Source organism: Drosophila ficusphila, unplaced genomic scaffold, assembly GCF_018152265.1.
Source record: "Drosophila ficusphila isolate 14025-0441.05 unplaced genomic scaffold, ASM1815226v1 contig_791, whole genome shotgun sequence".
NCBI classification, from domain to species: domain Eukaryota; kingdom Metazoa; phylum Arthropoda; class Insecta; order Diptera; family Drosophilidae; genus Drosophila; species Drosophila ficusphila.
The window spans coordinates 23,807,384-23,826,847 of NW_025064737.1; the positions used below are offsets into that span (position 1 = coordinate 23,807,384).

Consider the following 19,464-nt stretch of genomic DNA (forward strand, 5'->3'; position numbering starts at 1 on the left):
ATGCAGTATAAATAACCGCATTTGTATGAGTGCGTGCGTGTATGCGAATTATTTTGTTTAACGTTTATAGTTTTATGCACTTAAGATAGCAAAATATTTTCTTTCTCTCTTCTGGTTAAATTTATTTTCGAGTATCAGGCACTGAGCTTAAGCCAAAAGCAAAACTTTTGCCAATATTTGTAAAAAATATATTGATTGGCCTGAGAAAAGTGTAAGGAGGGAATAAAAGTCGGAAAAGGCTTTTATATGTAGATACAGATATGTGCATACAGATCCTACTTGTGCACATAAATTTATCGTTTCCCTAAGAGTTTTCAAATTTTCCGCTTTTACTTTCAGCTTAGCTCAATTTTGTTTGCTTACAGTGTTTATGTTTAATTAAATGTTACCTAATTGGTGGTCATTAATTTGTAAATTGGTAGACATTTCTTCGTTATTAAAGCAATGTACTTTAATTATACTATTAATCTCAAAGTCTATTCATAAATCACTTAATTTTATGTGCTATTAATACAAATTTGCTATCGATATGACTCAAAATTTATGACATGTTTGTAATCTTTTAAAACCAGATTGAAAGTGTATTTAAAATTCAGCTTCGCAAATCAAAGTTTTGAGGTTGTCTTTTGCATCTCTTGTGTGCCTCACATTCACCACATCGACTTCGTCGCTCAATTCTTTGGACAAACATTGGGCACAGCTGCTGCCACGCCCCCCAACCCTCAGACCCGCCCCCTGGCTGCAGCCGTTGCCTGAAATTTTCCAAGCTCCTCGTGCATGATAACAAACTGTGTGGCAAACGCAGTTCGAGGGCCATCGATGCTCCTCCACGGAAATCTCTTGGCTTGAGGCACAAAGGTTGTGTTTGTTTTCTGTTAAATGTTCAAATATATTATTGCAGCCCCTGAGATGTGGGTGCGGAGCGAAGAGCACTTGCAGACATTTTCGAGCTCGTATTTACATGCAAGCAGGAAATTGTACACCTCCTCCGCCGACCCGCCTGTTGTGTCTGCATGTTAAAATATTCAAACAAAAACGTTATGAAAATATGAACTGTGATGTTTATCGATTGTGAAATATGATATACTCCGGGGATATGGTGGCGGGAGGTCTCGAAGGGAGTGCACACACTGTCCTGGCCTTTAATTTGTTAGCACAATCCTTCCCAGTGGCAGTCAGTCCCGCTGACAGGATGTGTGTGCTTTTGCACAGCCAACAATTTTACGATTTAACGAGAAGGTTTGAGAAATCATTCTGATTGGGGAAAACATTTTTGTAAAACACAGCAACAGATCAGAAACCATATTTGTTATTAATGAGCTTGAAAATGGATAATATTTCTAAGAAATATATTTTTTTTTTTTTTTTTTTTTAATATTTTATCTATTGGAATACATAAATGGTACTTTTTGAACACAACATTTTTACGAAAGTGTATCTATATACTTTGTTGGTGTTTGTTCCCCGTTCTGTTGGTGCATGCATGTCGTGTTTCTGTGTTTGTTTGCGTGCCAGGCAGAAAACCTTTCGCCTGACCAAACCAGACAAACCTCGGCCCCAAGCAATTGCTGCCGAATTCCTCTGGTAGCTAATAAATATTAAACTTTAATTAAATATGTTTTTTGTTCGATATTTATGTGTGCATCGACTGAATCTCGCAGGCAATCGTAGTGCAATTTCGCTTCTGGCCAGCCCAGCCATAAATTTGCAACCTTGAAGCGCCACCAAAGCCAAAGCGCCAAAAGCCATTAAAATACGTTTCTTTTTTCGCCGGCCACTTAGCATTGGGGGAGGGAGATGGGGTAACACGGGCCAAACTAAAACTCATATTAAAAATTGACTTTTATCGTGATTTACAATCAAGTTGGCCTTTTTAAATGCCGTGGTCGACATGCGGGTTTTGCCTTCCTGGCTCCAACTGCACTTTGAAAAAAGGATACCAAAAAATAAGCAGTTGTCTTAGTTCTCCCACCTCCGAATTTGTACAGGAAATGGAATACAGAAACTACGACTATGATGTACCAACAATTACATTTACATATTTTAAGTTTAAGATAACTCTAAAAGAGTCGTAGTCCTCCTAAATATATTTTTAAAATTTGATAAACACATTTTTTCGGAGTGACCTAAAGTGGTTGCCAGTAGCTCCGCCAGCTTGTTGTTGCTGTTGCGGTTGCCCCACACAATCGCACACACATGGGCGGCGATCCGGGGGGAGGGAGATATTTCTTCGTGGCTTAGCTGGGACGGGCCAACATATTTAAGCCGAGCGCTGACGCCCGGTTCTCGAGCAGCGTCCACGACATGGCACGACACGTGGTTTGGTGGTTTTGGCGGGGTTTAGGGTTTAGGGGCTTCGGTATGGGAATAGGAATGGGATTCGAGGCCGTGGCAAATCCCCTTGGCCACGCCCACTGATACACCCTTGAAGGCGGTGGCCTGCACTCCATATCTTTGCAACTCCATTGCGAAATCCCTTTTCTCGGCAATGATTTGGCTTTCCTTGCTCAACGCTTCATATTTTCTCACACGTAATTCCATTGGATTTCCAATGTCGACATCGACTTTGCCTCTTGACTTTTACTTGGCCCAACTTTGGCCTTTTAATTTGCTCACCCTTTCTGCCAACCCGCCTGGCTTATCTTATCCATCCCTTTAGCCAAAATAGGTTAAAAGAGTCTAAACAGTGAACAGATAACTCCAAATTACCCAAATAAATTACACATAGCTACATTTAATTGTTTCTGGCGTAAAGTTTTATACTCTAGATTAATGTTTATATTATCTTCTTTGCAGAGACTGCAGAGTTGTGCGTGATCCGCAGACCTTGAAATCAAAGGGATATGGCTTTGTCAGCTTTGTCAAGAAATCGGTAAGCTATGCCAGCAGACTTGCAACATCAAAGGCGTCCTTCGGCGGCAATTAGAAATGTTTCAATCAAACTCGCATTAGTCCTTACACAAGTTTAATTTTCTAAGTAAGCACACACACAAAGCACCTGCTCATATCCCTTCGGTTTTCGGGGAGTTGCCAAATGAAATCTTAATTAAAGCAAGTGGAAACTTTAGCCGGAATCCTGGTTGACGACCCAGCAACTTAACATATCAAAAGACACCTGTGGCTTGGCCCACCTTTTCCCGAAACCCTCATCCACCCCCAGTTGTTTCTATAAGATATACATAAGCCAAGGAAAAGACAAACGAAGCGAACACATTTTTAAGATTTAATGCATTCTGGTTTTCCCTTCTCTCGGTTAACTGCCAAGGGGCGAGTATTTGATTTTATTCTCTTCCTCATGGACACACTCGTATATCAAAAGCGTACGGCTCACGAATCTGTAATGTTTTTTATGGCCACAGATGCAACGAGTCTCACGGGTCCCCGAAGGCTGAAAAAAGCCCAAAAATCCACCCTCGGGGCACTGTAAACATTTACACATCATATTCAATATGTTTAAACCGCAACTGATAAGGGTCCAAGTAACTGATGGCAGGACTCCATATCCCTGTGTATGTGTATCTGTGTTGTGATTGAATTTCATGTGCCTAATAGGTAGAAAATTCGACACAAAGCTGCAGATGCCGAGAGGCGGAGACTTTTACTAAGTTTATGGGCGCTTTAACCACAATATTTCATGAAAACTGCTCTGTTTAAACGGAAATTAAAAAACTTGAAGCACCCAAGTTTTCTTCGTATAAAAACCATTTTGATCTTGAATAAATGAAGGTGCTTCAATGATAAGAAATCTGTAAAAATTTTATAAACGATAGTTATTTCGAATGAGTTTAACTTTTACGAGAATTCGTAAAATTCAACGCATAAACTTGGTATCAATCTTCAAAGACGGCAAACTTAAGCCAAACGAATTGCGTGTCAGTCAGTGGAGCAGAAAAAATGCGCAAGCTTAAGGCTTAGAAACCGGAATCACACAGCCACACATGGAGACGGATACTTTGTGAAAAGCCAAATCAGGCGCCGCAGAAGGCGTAAAAGCCAAAGGTGCTGCTAGTCAATTCGGCGGCAAATGTTCAAAATTATTAATTAAATTTTAATGCTAATGCCATGAAGTGTGCACCAGACATGGCCCAATAACTTGGCAGGCAAGCCAGTGATTTGTTTGACATCGAAGAGATGAGCGCGGATTTGTGTGGGAATGTGTCGTGTGCAAATACAACATAATCTCTGACACTTGGCTGCTGCTGCCACGCCCCCTTCCTCTGCCCGCCCAGCTGTCAGCCGTATCCACATACTCGTATTTAAGCCAAAGTCGAAATTCCAGCTTCCAGCTGGAAGCCTTTTGGTAACTGACTTGTTTTAGTTGGAATTATGGCCAATGCGGCGTATACTTAATGCTTCTCCCCAGCTAACTAGTTAACTTTTTGTGCTGCAAGTGGGGAACGGGATGCCAATTTTCGAACTTTCTCGATTAGTTTCGATGCAAACGAAAGCAGGAAGAGCGGCGAGCACACAAATGCACAAGCAAACACACTCACAGACCAAATAGCAAACTCAAATATTTCAAATTAAGTTTCTCGACATGCGTTTTGTACTCCAGTCGGTACGCCCTAAGCCGCCACGCCCCCTCTTCCTCGGCCGGCGTCGCTTGCAGCTGATTTAATGCAAATTTTATTTATGCGAAAAGTTTTATTAAATTTTTGTGCAAAGTTGATATTTTCTGTGGTTTTGCGGAAATTGAAAAGTTATTTTTCGAATGGCTTACTGCACTCACACATGTGCAGCGGCAACTGAAAGCGGAAAAGGAAGAAACAGTTTTCTTTCATTCAGCACTTCCGTTTGCCGGCGCATGAAATTTTGCCAATCGCCAGGGTTTTGCATAAATCCAATGCCAAAATGGCAGATCTCTTCGAGCTGCTCGAGAAATATTTAACTTAAATTGTTTGGCAACATGTTTTAAATAAACAACACCGACTCCCCTTACATTTTTTTATCCTCTGCGACGCATACAAATTGCCATAATTTAATAACCATCAAGGCAAGCTGAGCATTTTGCATGGAAAGTCGGGAAGACGATGCCTGTCTGCGTGTCATTAGCATCATAAATCACAACAACAACGACGGCAAGTACGAAAAAATTTACGCAAACATTAAACGCAATAAACATGTCGATGCCAGGAGAGGAATACACTCTCCAAAATCACACTCAAACTTTAATCCACCTTATTTAATTTAAATTACCTATATAATTTATAAAATAATTCTTGCTTAATCCGAAAAGTTCAAAGTATTCCAGACAGACTATGAGATTCCCAAAAATATTATGATTGTAGAATCACTTTGTCAAAACTCTTTTCTTTCTGTGCAGCAGTTCTTCCCGCTCCTTGAGCTCCAACCGAAATGCTAATGTCTGTTGCCATCGTCGGCGGCTTCTGTTATTGTCACACAGGCGAGGCATATTAACATATTATTGCACACTCACATGGCGAAAAAAAGATCAGGAAACTCTGCAAAGGGAAATCACCGCCTGCTGCATCTTGAGTGGCTTTTCTTTTTGACACAAAACTGATTTGCCAGCGTTACGGAAACAAAAGAAAGGCTCAGGGCCTGAGATGCATTTAATCGCATTACTCCCCGCTCTTCCCTCTTCACGACAGATTTTTCGTTGTATAATGCACTTAAATTTATTTAAAAGTTGCCACAACAGAAAAGGGAGCAAAAAAGAGCAGAACGAGAAGGCAAACGAATTGACAATGTGTGCAGCGAACAAGATATAATGTCGACTTCCCGGCCACGCCCCCTCATTCTTTTCATCATCTTCTTGTGCAGTTCATTGTTGCATTATTATCATTTGTTCTTATTGTTGTGGCTGCTGCCGTTGTCGCGGCGCACAGAATGCCTGTGGTTAACCTTGCGCCCCCTAACCACCCATCACCGAGGAGCACCACCGAACCACCCATCCCGATAGCAGTTGTGATGTTTCTTTTATGATTCCGTTGCGTGTTGCTCCTGCTGGCTGCCTTGTCATGTGCATGTGCACTTAAATTAAAAAGCATTCCGAATACATTGGCCTTAATTTTCGCTACATGGCGTCTTGCCAGCGCCGAAAACATGGGAAACATCATCAAAACCAAGAAGATTGATTAACCTCTACGATGCTAATTTACTTTTTAGGCCTCATGCCGCTCGAAAAAAAAACATGTTTACAACTTCACCTTAACATTATTCAACAGAAAAGAAGAACCCTTGAAAATGTTAGGCAAGCGAAAATAAATCAATTAAACCCTAATTGACCCTGCTCTGTCACAAAGCGTATGCAAAAATCACAGCCAATTGATCAAACAGATTTCTTGCCAACGCCCTAATACGAGTATTCTGAATCAATTTCTCTTCAGCTCTGCCTTTAAAGTTTTTCCCCAGCCTTTTCAATTTATTTAATTTCAAGGCAGGCAATAAATCTGCTGAAGCGTACGAAACTCGGTTATAAATATAAATGGCCTGGACATTCATTTTATGCTTTCCATAATAATTCAGGAACTAGTGATTTGAGGGCGATGTAGGGACACCACGGACTACAAACTGCCTACACACGCATAAGCTCAAAGCTCGGAGGCAGTAACTATAAAAAATGGGGGAGTGCAGGGGGCTGTGATGCCGAATGGGAAACAACGGCCAGAGCTGACATACATAAATAAATCCCATGGAATTATGCCTTGACAAAAATGCGTTCTAGCGTGAAATACTGATTTTTTGGTCAACAGCTCCCACAGCCCAAACTCGAAGCCCGAACGTGGATGTGTGTGGTCAGAAATCGAAAAGCGTTTTGGGCCTAAGCGGAATGAAAACAGTTTTTACCGTTGACTGGACCAGACAGATTCAAAGATGACTGGGCCTTATCTGCTCCGTTCAATGGCCACATCATCATCATCATCATCATCATCATGCTGGCCATCATTATCGTCCGAGAAGTCGGCAAATGGAGGAGCATTTCCACTGGGCAAACGATTTGCCACTTGAGTTATTTTATAAATATCAAGAAATCATCATCGGAACTGCGAGTTGGGGAGTTTTATCTGAACAGCTTTAATATTCAACTTGGGGTCGGCTGGTTACTTTCACGCTTATCTAAATAGCCACGTTAATGAATCTGACCGAAGAACAAAGCTAAACCGGCTTAGGAGTTGGGAAGGCAAAACCTTTTAGCCAAAAAAAAAAAAAACAAGAAAGGAAGCTAGCTTCGGCAAGCCGAAGCTTATATACCCTTGCAGTCATCAAACATATCGAACAAAAAATATAAAGGCTAACAACATCGAAGCTATGACGACTTTTCTATTAATTTTCCATATTTTCGACTATTGTTCATATGGCAGCTATATGATATAGTTGTCCGATTTTTATGAAATTTTTTTCTCGGTTCAAGGGTAGTTCATAGAGTCGATGTGTAAAAATCATGCTCGTGGAATAAAAAACAACAACGTTATGATTATTTTGTCATTATTTCTATATATATTTTTTGATCTTTCCTATGGCAGCTATATGATAGGGTTATCCGATTTTGATAAAATTTAATCCGAAATTCAATAACAGTTAGAAAACGCCATCTTGAAGAATTCACGTCGATCAGATCAAAAACAACGGCGTAATAATTTTTTATCCCTTATTTTTTTGACCTCTTGTATGGGAGCTATCCGATATAGTCGGCCGATCCGGCTCGTTCCGACTTATATACTGCGTGCAATAACTACACAACTTTTGGAAAAGTTTCAACACGATAGCTTTAAAACTGAGAGACTAGTTTACATAGAAACCGACAGGAGGACAGACGGACAGACGGACAGACGGACAGACAGACAGACGGACAGACGGACAGACGGACAGACGTACATACATATTTCGATTCAGATGGTGATGCTGATCAAGAATATATATACTTTATGGGGTCTGAGGTGTCTCCTTCACTGCGTTGCAAACTTCTGACTGAAATTATAATACCCTTTGCTCTGCAAGGGTATAAAAATAAGGAAAGGAAGGGCCAGCACTAAATACTGGGCGTCTGCTACCTTTTTAAGACAAAACGGTCGCCGAAAGAAAAGCCAGAACCTTCTTATTTTCCTGAATGTGTCCATGTGCCAGGGTGTCTATGTGCAGCCGGGGATTATCCCCCTTTTTGTGTGCTGAGCTGCCTTTTTTCACCTTTTTTCGCTACAGTTTTTCCTTTTCCGCCTGGCCTTTTTCCGTTTTTGGCACAAACCATTTCCTTATTGTTTTAATAAACATTTAAAATGTCTTGCTCCCGGCTTACGGTGTTGTATACACACGAAACGTCAGCCGCAACCAGCGGCAGCCCCCATTTTGTGGCCATAAGATAAAGGGGTCGATCCCGGCGAGATCCACATGAAAAGTATGACAAAACCCTTTTAAACCACTTAAAAATTCTTCAACTTACTTTTGCTTTTCTTCATTCGCCTAATGAAGGTATTTCGCCTTTTTGCTCTTGTCCCCGCCTCCAAAAAGTTTGGCCACCCCGCCTCATTTCCGTTGTTAGCCATGGTCCGTAGCATTAAAGGATTCTGCGCCTTATCAAGTAATCAATATTTACAAAAGACCCGGCCTCTCACTCTCGGTCTCAGTTGACTTTACACAAGTTTCGCTGCAAATTGAATCTGTACGCAACGAAAAATGTTCTTAAATTTGAGTGTCGCGAGGAGCAAACTTTCTGCCATCCATGTCCATGAAAATTAATTAACTTATCCCGAAAGCGGAAGTTGTCATTTAGGAAATTTTCCAGCGACAAGGAAAAACTTCGACGGAGGCCTCAACTTTTAATCAAAGCGAATTAATTTGTGAGCTTTCCTAAAAGTGGAACTAAAACGAGGCTGAAAAATTTTATTAACCATAATTGTTTGCCTAAATGGTAAAAATATTCAAATATTTTAACTAAACCATAATTTTGATACTAGTTTAACCCAAAGTTTTATAGATTTATTTTCCCTGTGCAAGCCATTTTGGTTGTTACAGCGACAGACCGGAAAACGATTCAAGTTTTCCTCCTATTAGCTGCAAATTCGCCATTCACCATTAATTAATTTCGCCCAAGCAAACAACAGCCAAAAGCCGCACACAAAGAAAATGTGTCGCTCCAATTGCCAATGATGCGAATGGTCCAAAGCCGAAAACAGGTCCCATTGTCGTCTGTCTTCAGTTCAACCGAATGCCGTAGATTTGCAATTAGCTTAGACGTTCCTGCCGACAACAGTTTTGGTTTCGATTCGGTTTTGGGGCCAGGACTTCCATAAATAGTTTGACAAGTCGTAGTGGGTGCCATATTGCGGTCGTCGAGGCTCCTCTTGAGCAAGATGAATTGCGAAATTGCTCGAGAGGCTCTTGAGCCCCAAAATTGTGTTAAAATCAACTCATTAGGGGTGCTTAGAGATTTTGGGATTGAAATGGATGAACTCTGAGAAGAAAATTTGGGCATTTGCACCATTTAAATTAAGTTAAAGGAACAAAAAATTAGGAACTGGATTGCAGTGACAATATAAAAATCGTTATTAACTATTACGAAGTTTTTTCTTATTAATTATTTTTCCACATACTCTTTAGTTTTTTTAGCTAGCATCCACTTCCTGTTTTCTAAGTAATTTACCACCAAAATGATTGATAAAGTTTGTCGACTTCAAAGACTTGTCAAAGCTGGAAATACTGGAAAAACTCAACCGAAAATGTCCGTTGCAGTGAGGACAAGTTTTTGTGTGTGTGAGGATATTCCGTCTTGGCTTGGCTATTGCATTAGCCTTGGCCAAAGTTTCTCGAACACTCATTCCATTCCTTCTATCCCCACACAATCATGGATAGAACCGGGCGTTTGCTAAAACAATTTTCATTGACACATGCGATTGCAATTGGAAATGGAAAAGAAGGCGACACAACTGCACTTGAAGTGCCTGTCCTTTTGATAATTCCAAATCATGTTTCCCGCGGCGAAGGGCTAACAACAGGGAAAATAACAGACTTAAAGCTGCCGTAAAGTAAATGGTGAAATATTTAAATAACTTTTCATGCCCGGCGGAAAATTGCAGGACGATGGGGTGGCTGTGGTATTGTTTGCAGGACTTGTTCTTGTTGTGGTTGCCATTGTTGTTGCTGCAAGGGAACGTGAGTGTATATGTAATCAACGATGCGTATCGCTTAAAAAATGTAAAATTTATAGTTTATGCAAATATGAAAAATGCAACTGGCAATGCATAAAAATGCGCACGCACGCAAACTGAGCGACGTTGGCCGGGAACAAACGCACACACTCGCGCAAATGCCGCACAAACACACCCCGTCACACACACGAATACACGCACAACGCACACATGCAGACATTAAATTACGGCCAAAGTTGGGCGACAGTTGCGTGGTTTATCGCTGACGGGGCAGGCACTCAATTGTTGACTTTTGCTCAAGTGGTTGAATTAAAGGACCAAGAAAACCAATACACAGCAATAATGCCATTCGTATTAAAGCTTTATGCACTACGGCTTAAATTTGTATTCTTAAATACAGTGGCTTTATAAGTAGTTCCCATGCCAATAGTAGCCTAGCAATTATCGGATCCTGAAAAGATTTGCGGCACTGAACATTTTTAATGCAGTTTTACATGAGCGGTTTTGGTGGTTCCGTTTTGCGCTGCTTTCTGCAAACCATCGTAAACTTAGAAAAATCTGACATAAACAGGGGTAAATAGTTCGACCGTCTGGAAATGGATAATTTTGGATACAGTTAGTTTAGAAACTCCAACACAAATGTTTAGAGGGATGCTACTTTACAATCGGATAAAAAATTTTCGAGTTATAGGGTACGGAAGTGCAATATTGCGCACTTTTTGTCAACCATCGGAAACTTAAAAAAATCTGACATGAACAGGGGTAAAAAATTCGACCTTCAGAAAATGAAAAACTTTGGATGCAGTTCGTTCTGGATTTCCAACACAAATTTTTAGAGCTGTGCCACATTGAAATCGGATAAAAATTGGTGGAGTTATGGGGTATGGAAGTACAGTATTGGGTCTCTCTTTGGCAAACCTTGAAAACTGTTAAAAATCTGACATGAATAGGTCGAAAAAATTAGACCATCAGGAAATGAAAAACTTTGAATGCAGTTCGTTTAAGAATCCCATCACAAATGTTTAGAGGTATGCCACTTTGGAATAGGAAAAAAATTGGTTGAGTTAAGGGTATGGAAGTGCCGTATTGGGTTACCTTTCTGCAAGCTGAGAAAAATCTTTCATGAATATCAACACCATCAGTTAATAAAAAACTTCAAAAACCAATTGAAAATTATAAAAGAATTTGACGAAAAGAGGTCAAGTTTTTAGATGTAGATGCTCAGTTTTTTAAAGCCCGGTTAACAGAAGCTCGAAAGTTGTTCCCTAAGTAAAGTTGGAGTCTACTTTCGGCTTGAAAGCGTCGTTTCTCAGCCGGTGCATGTCAGCGCTTATTTCGAGCGTTGCACGTAGCCGCCACAAAGAGTAGGAAAATTAATGGAGAAAAGAAAGGAAAAGAAACGACGGGTGACCGAGGTGGGTGGGCCGTCGTAGGTGCCTAGTTACAGTTTCTGCCAGCCGCAGTCGTATCCGGATGCGGATTCGACTCTGCCGCCATTTAAAGAACGTGCAATGAGCAGCTGCAGCGTCTGCAGCGCCGCAAATGCCATTATTGCATTGCATTGCTTTAGCTGCCTGCGCTCGGTTTCGGTCTTCGGTCTTCTGGTGCGCCGCAAGTAAATTGCTATGAAACGCCCTCCACACACACATACAGACATCCGATCACACACACACACATACTCTCCATCTGACTCGCACACATAGAAGGCTGACTGCATGCAAGACCTTCTGGCAGTTGCAATCATTTCGGCATGAATCACGTTTGATACGCACGAATTACCTTTTATGCGAAATTGAAATTATAATTTGTGCACGGCCTTGTAAATGCTACGTATAGAGGACCCCCTGCCACTTTCCCCGTCACACACACACACACAGTCGAGGAAATCAAAGAGCTGCAGCAACAATGTCGCCTGCTTGCCACAAGGAGCAACTTTCCAGCCAACGCGATTGTTTCTCTTTTCTTTATATTTTTTGTAGCTGTTTAAGCACTTAGGCAAAAAATTTGTACTTTATGATTAAATTACTGCATTTATTTCATGAGCAAGGATGCGAAAATATTTTTGCCTTAAAAAAATATTTTAGCCTTAAGTGTGCACCTCATATTTACCAACAATTGTATATGTTTTTTTCTGAGTGTTCCGCCACTTTTTGCTGCTCTTTTCTTAACACTTTCTGAGCTGTTTGTTTATAAATTTTGAGCTGGCCTCGCTGAAAAAGCAGCCAAAGTCTTTGGCGGAGACTTAGCAGCCGCTGTAAGCGGCTTAGGCGGCTAGACAAACCCGCGTAAATGGGATGGGCTCTTAGCTAATTGCGCTCTCCGTTTAATTTGGCTCGTTGCAGGAGGCGGAAACCGCCATCACTGCAATGAATGGCCAATGGCTGGGCTCTCGCTCGATACGCACAAATTGGGCCACACGGAAGCCGCCGGCAACCAAGGCAGACAGTGAGTATCTCCCCTGGATCTCTGGGTCCCGGCGACATCCCATCCATCCCAACATCCCGCATCTCATTGTCATTTCTGCTCGTTGCAGTAAATGCCAAGCCGCTGACCTTTGACGAGGTCTACAATCAGAGCAGCCCCACCAATTGCACTGTCTACTGTGGCGGCATCAACGGAGCCCTCTCTGGCTTCCTCAACGAGGAGATCCTGCAGAAGACCTTCTCGCCCTACGGCACAATACAGGAGATACGGGTCTTCAAGGACAAAGGATATGCATTTGTGCGGTAAGTACACTGTGACAATAATCAAAATAATTACCTTTATCAAATTGGTTACCTATACATAAGGAGGGACTTACAAATTTTCATGCAGATCACAAGTAAATTTTTTTAAGATTAATGTTAAACTTAACATAATATTTTTGGAGTAAATTGTTCCTTGCAAAAAATGAGTATCAAAAAAGAACTCCACCCCAGCTCGCTGCTCTTTCTTTATGACCTTAAGAGTATGCTACATTAACCCTTTGTTGCCCGCCATTTTGATTTGGCCTCTGTGTGAGTGTGCGTGCACTGCGGTCTGCGGTGCCGGCGTCATCGCAAAATTCCCATTGTCGTTGTCGCCGAGTTCACACACGCCATATCAATGTGAGCGGCCCCCATCCACAACAGCCCGCCGTTAATAAATCAACAACACTTTTACACTAGACAACAACAACAAGAAAGGAAACAACATCAGCAGCAGCAACAACAACAACAACAACAACAACAAAGGGAGGCAAATTTGAAGTTACAAACAGAACAATGAACCGCAATAACAGCGACAACGACGATGGTACGGCAAAGAGCAAGCCAAAAAAAAAAAAAAAACGGAATGAACGAATGGTATGAGCGAGCAAAAAACCTCACCAAGGAGTGCTGGCTGTGCTGGAGGTGGTGCAGTGGTGCCGGTGGTGCTAGTGGTGTTGGCGGTGGAGATCGCAGCTGCCGTCACGAATGCTGATAGGGTTTTAATGGCAGCCGTTGGCCCACGACGGACTGAGTTCACCCCTCCGCAACCAAAAGGGGAGATACGGATAGGATTGGTGCACTAAACGAAAAATATTTCAATTTATTTTCAAGTTTAAATATGCTTCCCTCAGTTAATAGTTAAGTTTATTCTGAGCCAGTTCATGGGACAAAAAGTAAACTTTTAGAACATAGCCATAGTTTGAGCCACTTTAGACACCTATTTTCTCCAGGTGTAACAGTGAAGTGCGATGAGGGCGACGGGCGGGCAGCCAACGCATTGCAGTTGCTGGCCATGTCCATGGGCGCCTTTTGTGCACTGCTCCAAAACTCATTTGTGTGTTGCAAACGTGATGCAAAAAAGGCGAAAGAAAGCCGGGGAGAAAGTGAGTGAAAGGGGGGCCAAAGCGGAGCGGAGGCATTGTTTGGCATTTTGTAACATAATGAGCTCGGGGACTACAAGTGCAGCAGCAGCTGTGGCAGAGTTGCTGCATCATTATAACCAATCCGGCAACAACGGAACAATTCCACAGACGCTTGTACCACTTTTGCGCTTTGTTGCCGCAGCGGGTTAAGCGGAAATTAAACCAGGCCAATCTGCTTACTGTGAAAAAAAAAAAAAAAGAGTAGAGATAGTCCCGTTAGATTTTTCTACACTTAAAACCATAAAATAAGAAATATTTTGAAAAAAACATGATTTACTTATTGATATTTAATAATAAGTTTAGCCAAGGGATTGATCAATCCCTCAATCACATAAAGAAAGTTTTCAGTGGGAATTCAAATTCGAATATCCTTTTTCTCTGGATCCCCACAGATTCTCCACAAAAGAGGCAGCCACACACGCCATCGTGGCCGTCAACAACACGGAGATCAACCAGCAGCCGGTGAAGTGTGCGTGGGGCAAGGAGAGCGGCGACCCCAACCACATGTCGGCCATTGCCGGTGGGGCCTTGGCCCAGGGATTCCCCTTCGGCTCGGCGGCAGCGGCGGCTGCAGCGGCAGCCTACGGACAGCAGGTGGCCGGATACTGGTACCCGCCGGCACCCACATATCCGGCGGCAGCCCCCGCCAGCGCCCTCCAGCCGGGCCAGTTCCTGCAGGGCATGCAGGGATTCACCTACGGTCAATTCGCCGGCTACCAGCAGGCAGGATACATGGGGTGAGTTTGAGGCCCAAGGATAAAATAGCCCATAATGATACCTTTATGAAGATATAGTTAACTTTTTTTATTCACTTGTTTATAACTTTTAAATTTCCCTTGTATTTTTTCGACCTTTTTAGAATGGGGGTCCAGCTGCCGGGAACCTGGCAGAGTGTACCGCCCCAGCCGCAGTTGGCCGGTGCTGCGGCCGCCACCGCGCCGCAAATCACACAGAGCGTGGGCAGCGCCTTGCCACAGGCGGCCGGAGTGGTCGCCTATCCGATGCAGCAGTTCCAGGTCAGTCCACAGGTGAGTTGGCGGGGATTGCGATTTGATGCGGCGGTGTCTAACGATTGTGAATCGCTTAGCTGGCGGAGGACGAGTGGCTGGCGCCCAGTTTGCTCGTGTAGCTGCCATGAGGGATGGCCATGTATCCCACACAGCAGCAACAGCAGCAGTTGCAGCAGCAACATGAGCAGCAGACGTCCGGGGAGTATGTGAAGGAGCCGCCCTACCAGCAGCAACAACCACATCAGCAGCAACAGCAGCAGCAGGCGCATCAGCAACTGCAGCAGCAACCCAACAACCAACATCACCAGCAGCAACACTATATCCCCCAACTGTATTATCCATCGCACTGGGTGCAGCAGCAGCAGCAACAGCAACAACAGCAGCAGGTAGCAAACAACGAGCAACAACCACAGCAGCAACAACAACAACAAGCAACGGCCCAAGTTTACGGCATGTCAGAGGTGTAAAAAGGGGCAGCATTGTTGGCTGAAATCAGGAGAAGAGCAAACTTACCGTAGATTAAGTACTCGAAGCTGCAACAACCACACAGGCCGGAAAGTGCAATAGTCATAATCCACGTTGATCTAATCAATCGCAAAACCCGAAATGGTTAACCCGAAAACCAAAGTTATGAATGTGTGTTATTTGTGTCTATTTTTGAGGGGCTTTCCTGTGGTTCAGAAAGTCGCCTTAGTAAGAAAAAAAAACGTAAATAATGAAAGAAAAACCAAAAGCTCTACATGTATTTTAGTAGGTATAAACATATACACGAGTATGTAGCTATGTATATACCAGAGTAAGAATAGAGTGGGTGCTATTAAGAAGGTGGTTATGATTTACCAGGGCTTACGTTTCATAAAGCAACAGAAAGCATACAAAAGGAACTAATACTTAAGCGTAGATTAAGAAAACAGACAAACGTTAAAATGAAAATGTTTCGTTGACTGAGAATTCATTTTGGAAACTTAGCTCCATTTTCGGTGCAGTTCATGAAGCCGATAATTTCCCAATAGGTTCCGTTAAGATGATCATTTCACCGATATATCGATGTGCATAGACCTAAGAATTAGTACGTAGTCAAGGGTAAGTCAAATGGTCCGCCATTAGCTTCGATCAGTTGATTCACGATTATGTGTGTTTATCCAGCATTATCTAGAGAAATATCAACGTAAATGTACTAATTGAGTTAGGCACCGACAACTAAACCAAACCCAAGAAAATCACCAGAAATCGAGTAGATAATTGCACTGAAAACGGAACGATCGATCGAGCCAGAGAATATATATATATATATATATATAGACGGACCCATGACTAGATAAAACTATATATCCTAAACGATATCCATAGAAGAGGCTATTAACAAATACACACACAGGCACACGCATACGCATGCACGCACACACACACACCACACACAAGAAACTTTAATCATGTATCTGTGTTTGTGTAACGTGTAAATGTATTAAGGGAAACCTATAAGAAACTAAGGAAATAGCGAAATATTTAGAAAAGGAAATGAAAGGAAAACGTGTAGCAAAAGCAAAATACAAAATGTAGTCAATGTTTAGCTAAGAATCGTAAGAGTAACTGTACCACTATACACTAAAATGTAAACCTAAACACAATTATTTATTGTATTTACAAAGGCGAAATGGCTAACAAACGGAAATCGAAAAACGAATACAAATTGTAAACTATTTTTTACATACCAAAGAAAACAAAAATCAAGGAAAAATAATGAAAAACGGAAAAACGGATAAATCAAAATTAGAAATCTTTCAATTGGATGGATAATCGAACTAGAGCCAAGAAGAAGCGAGTCTAATTTCTATAAGTTGTGATGAGAGCAAATCGATGTTACGGACAAAGGAAACTGATTTATTTTTTCAACTTGGCATAACGTGTTTTTTGAGAGCCAACGACAAACTGTGCATCTGCGAATGCATCACTTTACATATATACAAATCTATATATACACCTATATATATACATACATATATATATATATATACTAAATGTTATTTGAGCAGACAAGAAAACTGTGTGTCAGAGCAAGCTATGCGTAAATATAAATATAAATATATAAATAATTAAAAACTATATGGAGAAACCAATGAAAATTAAATAAATTTGTAGCTGAGCATATGTTGGAAATGTTGGAAAAGTATGGTAAAATTACGAAATAAATATAATGAAATGGAAGAAAAATCAGAAATACTCTATGATATATACATATAATAGCATAATTATATTTAATTATGTAAACATAGTTATGGTGTAAGCAAAAGGAATATAAATAAATGATTCAATGTTGTGTATGTACATATAAATATATGAAACAAAAAATTAATATACAAAACATATAATTAAAAACAAGAAATATGTGCGCATAACAAAGGAAACTAAATAAAAGAAAATTGTATTAATATTTGCATATAAATGTAAAAAAGAGCCGAGTGCAAACAAAGCTGCAGGAGAGCATCTGTTTTTGCAAAGGCCCAGCGCAGACATATGATAGATCATAAAATAGCGCCATCTGACCCAACCAACCAACCCAACAACACGGCTATATAATTGCATTTGTGACAGCAGCAGAAAAAAAACGCAAAATAAAATAAAAACAGACAGAAAAAGAACATCATAAAAAGAGAGTTATGAAAAGTGTGCAAGCAAAATGTCATAATTATGTTAAGCGCCTATCAAAAGCCTATCCAATTCAATCAAAACCAAACGAAGCCCCCGGAACAAACTCACAAATACACACACCGGCCCACACCAATCACACACACAAACACACTTAAGTGTGTGGCTGCAAACACGTTAATATATGCATAGACAAAGGCGCTGCCAGCGATTGCAGCCGAGCAGAGAGAAATAATCAAATAAAATGGAAAATGTTAATCAAAAAACAGAAAAACAAAATTAAAAACAAATGATTTAACGTCTTTTCCTTGGGGGTTGTTATCAAACTTTTTGCTATATAAAAACGTATAAGTAAGGTTTACCATCTGTAAATTGGGTCTAACGTAACTTGATTTCCTGTGATGTTTTATGGTAATGGTAATTTCTGGTTAGGTATTCAGATTCAAACGTGATCTATGTTTTGCAGGAGCACTCGGGGTTTCCCGGAAATATTTCAGACCGATAAACTGAAAATGAATTTGCAATGCTAATTGGAAATAAGAGAAAAGCTGCTCCAAAGTCGCCCACCCACAATCGATCTCCCGGAACGTTTCGGTGCACCATTTTATTTTTCAGTACCCCTGACAGTACCCAGTAACTGCATTCGTCCGATGCCAGTCACGTAAAATCAAAATTTTACCCCACATGTGAGTGCACAAAAAGAAAAAAACACAGAGAACACTGAAACGTCGCTGGCAATGCGGCTCATTGCACAACGGGAACCGTACAATTTCAATATTTTACTGCATTTTGCACTTTGGCCGTGTCTCTGGGCCTCTGTTATCCTGCCCGTTGGATTGTCCTGCTGCCATGGCCACACACTCAGCCATGTCCTGCTTAATATGCACGCTCAAAATAGCACAGCGGCGAAAAATAAATAAAACAAATAGGCCCCTTCCTCCATAAAGTGCACATGTTACTCATACGCCCCGTTGGCCAGGCAAACGCATCGCATCGAGCTCGGAATTGTGTGCCCCGTAAAAGGGCGGGGCCAAAGTTTTTGGGGCTCTTGAGCTGGAAGGAGCTGTACTTCTTAACAAACACTTCACCGACTTTACAGCAGTTTTAGTGGATAATGCTTTATACTGCCCATGCAAAATATTCCGTAATAAAAACTAAGCGCATAAAATTTCACTGCATCATGTAGTTCCTACGGCTTTTGTTTCTTTTTCATTTATTTTGCTCTGTGCAGTGCATTAAAAACACCAAAAGGACAAGTGCAGAAGTGCACCTAAGCTGCCAAATATAAAAACTCTGAGTTTGCATGAAGATTTGCTGGGCTTATTACGGCGAGTATCCTGCAGTCAGCCGGGGACCCTAACGATGGCCCGAAGGCTGGCTGGCTGGGTTTCCTTTGTCTCTGGCCCCATTCCCCAAATCGCAATTCACCTTCCACCTTTTTATGCTCTTTTAATAGCACTTGTTTAGCAAGCAAACAACGCTGGCAACTTAAAAAACTCGCTTCTGCTACCTCCACACACTCGTTGGAAATTTTTATAGCGAAAGTTTGAGTGTTTGTCTGTTTTATTAACCGTGCCTGGCTGCCTGACTCGACTCCTTGGCGCTGGCAAAGTCAAAAGCCCAAGTTTCCATCCTGTCTTATTCATAACACTCACACATGTGGAAGCTGCACTCATGCTGCACCACCGCAGCCGAAACTCAGGGCAAACATTTTTTGGGTGTGAGCCATCTTAGGAGTCGCCTGCTGCATTAATTGATTGCACTCTGTCGCTTTCGGGTTGCCGTAAACAAGCACAGCAAGAATATGAAAATATTTCTGATCTTAGGTGGC

At 41.5% G+C, this 19,464-nt stretch overlaps 1 protein-coding gene across 8 annotated transcripts in view; it reads left to right on the plus strand.

Moving 5' to 3' along the window:
- The window catches only part of LOC108086285 (nucleolysin TIA-1), a 93,709-nt gene extending 78,512 nt beyond the window's left edge, over positions 1-15,197 (plus strand). For all 8 annotated transcript variants that reach the window (XM_043208939.1, XM_043208934.1, XM_043208933.1 and 5 more), the window contains exons 4-9: positions 2,797-2,872; positions 12,449-12,551; positions 12,640-12,832; positions 14,370-14,714; positions 14,837-15,005; positions 15,065-15,197. In XM_043208939.1, coding sequence (XP_043064874.1) covers positions 2,797-2,872; positions 12,449-12,551; positions 12,640-12,832; positions 14,370-14,714; positions 14,837-15,005; positions 15,065-15,106 — 928 coding nt within the window. In that variant the 3' untranslated portion in view covers positions 15,107-15,197. The remainder of the gene's footprint in view (positions 1-2,796; positions 2,873-12,448; positions 12,552-12,639; positions 12,833-14,369; positions 14,715-14,836; positions 15,006-15,064) is intronic.
- The last annotated feature ends 4,267 nt before the right edge of the window (positions 15,198-19,464 follow it).